The sequence below is a fragment of the Corylus avellana genome, chromosome ca1 (genome assembly GCF_901000735.1).
Source record: "Corylus avellana chromosome ca1, CavTom2PMs-1.0".
Classification (NCBI taxonomy): domain Eukaryota; kingdom Viridiplantae; phylum Streptophyta; class Magnoliopsida; order Fagales; family Betulaceae; genus Corylus; species Corylus avellana.
The window spans coordinates 50267519-50274767 of record NC_081541.1 but is presented as its reverse complement, the minus strand read 5'-3'; the positions used below and the strand labels follow the sequence as shown (position 1 = coordinate 50274767).

Genomic DNA, 7249 nt, shown 5'->3' with positions numbered 1-7249 from the left:
GAATAAAGAAGACTTCAACTTCATAATATATTACAAGGCATGATTTGATCATTCTAAAATATCAAGAATTCAAGGTGTGCGTGGCACTACAATAAAGAACACACTCATGATCAGTCAGTCTAGCTACTACTGTGCTTCAGTTGATCAAAGTCATGCAAGGATTCTTCTGGAAGAGAACCCAGGAGGAGGAGGCAGATTTTTTCGGATTGACTCAAACCCAGGAGGAGTAGGAGGCAGAGTTTTGGGCAATGACGGTCTCTTCGCAATTGGTCCAAACCCAGGAGGAGGAGGAGGCAGAGTTTTGGGCAATGACGGTCTCTTTGCAATTGGTTCAAACCCAGGAGGAGGAGGCAGCTTCTTTGATACAGAAAAATCTAGAGCAGTTTTTGTAGATGGCGGCAGAGCTTGAGTCTCAAGGAGAAAAGGATGATGCAGTAGCATCTCAGCCGTCCATCTCTCTGTTGGGTCCCATGCAAAACACCTCCGCAAGAAATCCTTCCCAATCTCGGACATGGTTTCAGGTATGTTGGGTGACTCCGTAGCAATTTGAATCACCAAACCATCCAAGCTGCCTGTTGAGTCCCATACCGGCTTTCCGCTAATCATCTCAACCACCACGCAACCCAGAGACCATATATCCAAACAACCTTTGATTTCACCGACTAGAAAAGATTCTGGAGACATATAAAGTGGTGTTCCTCGGAAATCATACCTTTTTGTCATGAGCTCATTCAAATCTCCAGGAATCTTGGATAACCCAAAGTCGGTGATCTTCACACTTTTGCTTCTTGCACCGTGTGGAGAAGAGAAAACAAGAATGTTCTCTGGCTTAAGATCGCAATGAACGTAACCCTTTTCATGGATGCAACGGAGGCCCTTGAGAATCATTCTAGTGTATTTTTTGACGTCAATTTCATCCAACTTTCCTCCACTTGTTTGTATTAAATCATGGAGGGTGCCTCCCGATGCGTACTCCAGAAGTAAATTGTAGAACCACAAGCCACCTTCATAGCTGATATCAAACCCCAACCCACGAACAACTTCAGGACAATTAACAAATTCTTGGAGGATCTCCGCCTCCTTCATGAGCGAAAATGATTTCTCAATAACCGCAGACTTCACAGCGATAAACCCAGATGAAGAAGAACCAGTAGTGTTTGTTGTTGCCATTGCTAAGTGTACTGTACCATACGATCCTCTCCCAAGAACTTTCATCTTGAACCACTTCATGGGTGCGGAAGGGAAGCATGGATAACCATCCATCGATCTTCACATGAAAAGGGAAACCAAAGAAGAAAATTGGAAACTGATGGATCGGTCGGTGTTTGTGAGTAGAAATTTGATGTGAGCAAGGATTTCTAGTGTTGATCAGAGTGTTTTATATCTGCGTTAAGTCGGTGTAATGAAGGCGGTTTATAAACATAAACCGACTTTCAGAGCTTTCCTTTTCCTTTCGTATTACATGCTAGGCGCCAGCTGTTCCATTTTTTTTTTTTTTTTTTGGTTTTCAATTTATTTATTTATTTTGTGTCCAATATGGTAGCTGCTTGAATTTCACTTTGTTCCCAACTGTTTATGTTAGTATAAATCACACATGGCAGTAATTTAGTTTGTGTATACACACATGCATCTACGTTAACTAGGGCTAATAATTTTTTATACAACCTGTAAATTTGATACGAATCAAATATGAACTTAACTGATTAGAATTTAGTACAATTAAATACGGATCAAATCAGTTGTTGAGACATTTAAAAAATAGGTCAATTTCGTATCAATCCGCATGACCCTACGGCAAACTCAATGAAAGAGACAATGCTAAAAAAAAAAAAAAGAAAAAAAAGAGTCCATAAATAATCCCAAATGGACCATAAGCAAACCAGTCCTCTAAATCTTGGGCAAAAGCCAAGAAAATGGCTGTATAAAGCGGCTTAAGTACCAAATTAGAGGGCACGGGCATAGGCATATCTGTCTCGAGACCCTTAAACCCTAAAACTCCTCACAGACTCAAAATGGTCCCAACCCTTGATTAACCCTAATTTTTTAAATCCAAGAAGTCTCGTTCGAACGACTTGGAAATAGGGTTCCAACGAGACAAATATTTCATCCAAACTGGATTTGAGGAAACATCAACCTCGTTTATAAGAATATTATGTGTCTCTTTGCAAATATATATATATATATAATGTAAGAATAATTTATTAAAAAAAACATGTGCTTCTTACAAGCAAAAGAACATATGTCATTCTATAAATTGAGTTTGAGAAAATTTCTCTAATCCACATCGAAGAAAAACTCTATCCTTAATCTTGAGCTTAAAATGATATATTAACCCAAGAAAACACCTTTTTGCAGGAATTGAAAAAAAGAAATCAGCCATTGATTTGAAACCGTGGACAAAAAAAAAAAAAAAAAAAAAAAAATCTCTTCGGCCGGATGGATTAAATAAATAAATAAATAAATAAAAGAAAAAAAGAGAGAAGAAAATAAAGAGATGCTTAAAAGCAATTAAAAAAAAAAAAAAAGAAAAAAAAAAGCAGCCAACAACAGCCGTGAATCGAAAGAAAAAGCCTTCTCTTATTGGATTGCTATTTTATTTTCTATTATTATTATTATTAGCACTTTGATTATGGGTGTTTTTTTTTTATAGTTATGAGTGGCTAATTTTCTAGCAAAAGCCATGGGTGAAGCCTAGTCTTTTCATTACATATTATTGAGACAATTGTGTTCGTTATGAATTATTAATGATTCAATGTTGGAAATGATTTTAATTTTTTAAAAAATCTCATGTGAAGAGTTTTTAATTCATTAAAATTTTTGTTTATATCAAATGCTTACTTTATTTAAATTTTTATTATTCGAGAATATATTGAATTCTTAGTCTATTATTGAAGTCAAATTTTCAATCAAACTGATACTTTGAGTATCAACTTTATTTTTAATTAGTGTTTATTTTATCTTCTAATTATAAGAGTAATTGATTCGATCTAGCTACTTAATTGAGTTAAAAATGTCTTAAGAATATATAATAGAATGTTAGGTGCATGGATAGTTGAAGCCCTAGTATTTTCCTATTAATTTTGTCCAACTCCATTTGAATTAATTTAATTTAGTTAATCTAATTTTACTTTACATTTCATTCCATTGCTCCACTTCTTAGTAGAAAAACAATAATCAAGTTATTTCATTTTCCTACACGATAATATAAATTTTACTTTTAGTATGTATCATTCCCTTTGAATTGATCTCAGTTTCACTGAAATTTTATTTACTTGCAATTGCATACACTTAAGTTTACAATTTTTTTGACGTAGTAGCAACTGCAAAATTTTATGGAAAACCAAACAGTATGGTAAATAAGAATTAGAAAAAAAATAAAATAAAATAAAGAGAACGGACTTTCTCCATAGAAAACATAAAATCAAATATAACCAACAGCCAAATTGCCATGTTAGAAAGTGAGAAAATAAGAATGGAGACTGAGGGCCTGTTTGGCTGTGCGTAGGGACGGAAGTAGAATTTAATATAGGCATCGGCCAAAGGCCAATAAATTGCATTGCTGGGGGCCCATAAAAAAATATAAAAAATATTTTTTAAAAAAATTACCTTATAAATTATTTTTTTTACCATCAATTTTTTTTTTTTCCTTATGAGTTGGAGGGTGGCCATGGCTTATATAGGCCTAGGGCTGTTAAGTGAGCGAAGCGTCTCGCGAGCAAGCTCGGGCTCGGCTCGCATAAGCTCGGCTCGTGCTCGACTCGAATATTAAATGAAGCACTTCATGAACACAAATCCTAGCTCGAATATTAAATGAAGCAAGCTCGGCTCGACTCGGCTAAGCTCGTATAAGCTCGAGTGTGTGTATATATATATAAACTAACTAATACATAATTAATTATAAATCTCATAATTATTAAAACCTTAAAATTGCATTTATATTTAAGCTTTAGAGAATGGAAAATTCTACACCCTTCGTGATCAAAGAGAGAGAGAGCAATCATTAAAAAAACCTTGATTCAATTAAAGCATATTCAAACGAAAGGAAGAAGAATCAAGCAGAAACTATTGAGGGAGATTGCGAAAGGCATAAACTATTGAAGAATCAAACAGACCCAAACACTATCACTACCTGTCTGGTGAGTGAGAGTGAGAGAGTGGGAAATGAGAGTTTAGGTGGAAGATCCGTTGTGACTGGTGAGGGGGATTGAGAGAGAAACGTTAAAAAAATATTTTTTTGTAGGGGGCATTGTCCTAATGCAGTTTGAATGCAACATGTTAACTTGTCCCACATTGTTAAGAAAACATCAATCTCCAACTTTGCTTATCTATAAAAGGATGCATATCCTCTCTCTTTGAAACCAAATGCCTTGCTGTATTGACTCAGGCTCCATACTCGACTAGTCAGGCTAAGGAAATACTCATATGCAAACTAACTTCTTAAGCCGTTTAAGAGTACTTGAAGTTAAAAAAAAAAATTTAAAACAAAAACATTAAATATAAGAGCCAGCTCGCGAGCTGGCTCGGTTCGACTTATTATTAGCTCGAGCTCGATTTTTTTGGCTCGCCCTTAAGCTCGACTCGAGCTCGAGTAAAATTTAAACGAGCCAAGCCTGAACAAGGAAAGCTCGCTCAAGCTCGGCTCGTTTACACCCCTATATAGGCCACCCCATTCCAATGATTATGTCCAGAAAAAAAGAAAAAAGAAAAAAGAAAAAAGAAAAAGAAATTCAGTGGTTGAAATGTATTTTCTAGCTACCTTATCTAATATATATGCGATCTTCGGTCCAATGTATGAAACTCCGATGAATGATTTCGTGACGACTTTTAGCTCTTTTCTCCTTTTTTGTCTTTTTTTTTTTTTTTTTTTTTTTCAATATATATTCACGTGAGTTGTGAGTATAATGTCGAAAATTTCTGTTTGTTCGACTGGACTTGATCGCGATATAACATAAAGAAAGGATAAAAAATTATTTTCCATCCAATTTTCACATAGTGAATAGATGAACTCGCCATTGAAATTTGTATGAGATCCACATGAGTTTACTAATCTATAGATGAATCCATTAATTAGATTTGCAAAAATAGATGGTTGAGAGAATGATGCATGTGTAACATATCTCAATAACATATATTTTACTATTTTTTATTTCATTTTTATTTTTCTAAGTAATATTTTCAGTATTTTTTCAGGGACAAATGCAAAATTGGTTTATGTGGTTGACCTAAATTACAAATCACTATATGTGGTATAAAAAATAATTTTTGCAGAATTTCGTATACAAAATTGTTCACTTCATGTTCTCGTTTATATATCAGAAGGTACTCAAACACATACAGAGAGAAAGAACTTGTAAAAGCAAGAATATTTGGAGATGGAAAGGAATGTCTACAGAGCTCATTGTTTGGTCTTAACCTATCCAGCCCAAGGCCACATTAATCCCATGATGCAATTCTCCAAGCGTTTGGAGCACAAAGGAGTAAAAGTTACACTGGTTATTACCAACTCCATCTCCTACACCATGCATAAAGAAGCCACCTCTAGATCTATTGCTCTCGAGACAATCTCCGACGGCTATGATGATGGCGGGATAGCACAAGCAGAGAGCATCCACGCCTATTTGGAGCGTTTTCGGCGAGTCGGGTCGAAAACTTTGGTTGAGCTTATTGAGAAACTTTCTAGCTTAGGTTTGTCTTGTTGATTGTGTTGTTCATGATCCTTTCTTGTCATGGGGTCTAGACGTAGCCAAAAAGTTTGGCTTCCTCGGAGCTGTGTTTTTCACTCAATCATGTGTTGTTGATAATATATACTACCATGTTCACAAAGGAGTGCTAAAACTCCCTCTTTCAGAGACTGAAATTTTGCTTCCTGGGATTTGCCTCAGGATTTGCCTTCCTTTATTCATAATTTTTGATCCTGTCAGGCTTACTATGACATGTTGGTGAGTCAATTCTCCAACGTTGATAAAGCTGATTGGGTCCTTGTCAACACGTTTTATGAATTGGAGCAAGAGGTAAGGGCTTGTGTTTATTAATTTCCTCAATCGTTTTTTCTTTTTCTTTTGAAAAGCTAAATGATATTTGCTTGATTTTGATTCTTTTAAAGGTGGTGGATTTGATGGCAAAGATATGGCCATTTAGGACAATAGGACCAACTATACCATCTATGCTCCTAGACAAGCGGCTTGAAGATGACAAAGATTATGGTTTGAGCATCTTCAAGCCCAACGCCGATGCTTGCATGAAATGGTTAAATGATCGTCCAAAGGGGTTGGTTGTTTATGTTTCTTTTGGGAGTTTTTCCGAACTTAAAGTTGAGCAAATAGAAGAACTAGCTTGGAGATTGAAAATGAGCAACATGAGCTTCTTGTGGGTGGTGAGGGCATTAGAAGAGGCAAAGCTCCCCAAAACCTTTGTGGAGGAGACGTCCAAGAAAGGATTGATGGTTCATTGGTGTCCTCAACTAGAGGTCTTATTAAATCACCACTTATTTAAAAAACTTAACAATCTCGTAGAAATGACTGAATTCAATCATTTAATTTATATTCTAACACATATTTTAATTGAAATGGCTGTGAATGATTGAGACAAGGTTTGCACACAAGACCTAATTTGCTCTAATTAATAAGAATTAATTAATTTAATCATTTAATTTATATTTTAACAGGTTTTAACTCAGGAGACCGTATGGAACTCTACTTTGGAGGCCCTCAGCTTGGGTGTTCCAATGGTCGCTGTGCCATTGTGGACAGACCAAAGCACAAATGCAAAGTATATTATGGATGTCTAGAAGATGAGACTGAAAGCTCTGGCTGATGAGAAAGGGTTAGTAAGGCGAGAAGCAGTTGAACATTGCATTGGAGAAATAATGGAGGGAGAGAAAGGGGAAGAGATAAAGAAAAATGCTTTAAAATTGAGGAAATTGGCCAAAGAGGCTATTGACGAGGGTGGAAGTTCTGATAAAAACATTGAAGAATTTGTAGCCAAATTAGTTCAATCCTAAGTCCAACATAAAACACATCCATTTCCTAAGTTGCTGCTGTTTATGACAAATGCCGTTTATGTAATAATTGTGGATTGGTTCAAATTATATATATATATATATCTTAGTTACCTCTTGTTCAATTGTTCCATTATAAACTCAAAAAGTTAAAAGAAAATTTTCATCCCTTTCTAAAACCTAAGAATTATTTCATAAATATGACAATGCTGTCTTTGTGCTTGTTACGATAAAGACAGCATTGCAAATTCG

General features: G+C 35.4%; 1 protein-coding gene and 1 pseudogene across 1 annotated transcript; one reads left to right on the top strand and one right to left on the bottom strand.

Moving 5' to 3' along the window:
- Nucleotides 1-150: 150 nt before the first annotated feature.
- LOC132174359 (mitogen-activated protein kinase kinase kinase 20-like) lies at nt 151-1230 on the bottom strand. The gene has a single exon (XM_059586030.1). It carries the CDS (start codon nt 1228-1230, stop codon nt 151-153), a length of 1080 nt encoding a protein of 359 aa, XP_059442013.1.
- Nucleotides 1231-5372: 4142 nt separating this feature from the next.
- On the top strand, nt 5373-7012 carry LOC132167673 (UDP-glycosyltransferase 74G1-like; annotated as a pseudogene).
- Nucleotides 7013-7249: the final 237 nt, after the last annotated feature.

Excerpts from the sequence above, each read along its gene's own strand:
- LOC132174359 (XM_059586030.1), bottom strand. The coding sequence starts at position 1,230 with ATGAAGTGGTTCAAGATGAAAGTTCTTGGGAGAGGATCGTATGGTACA.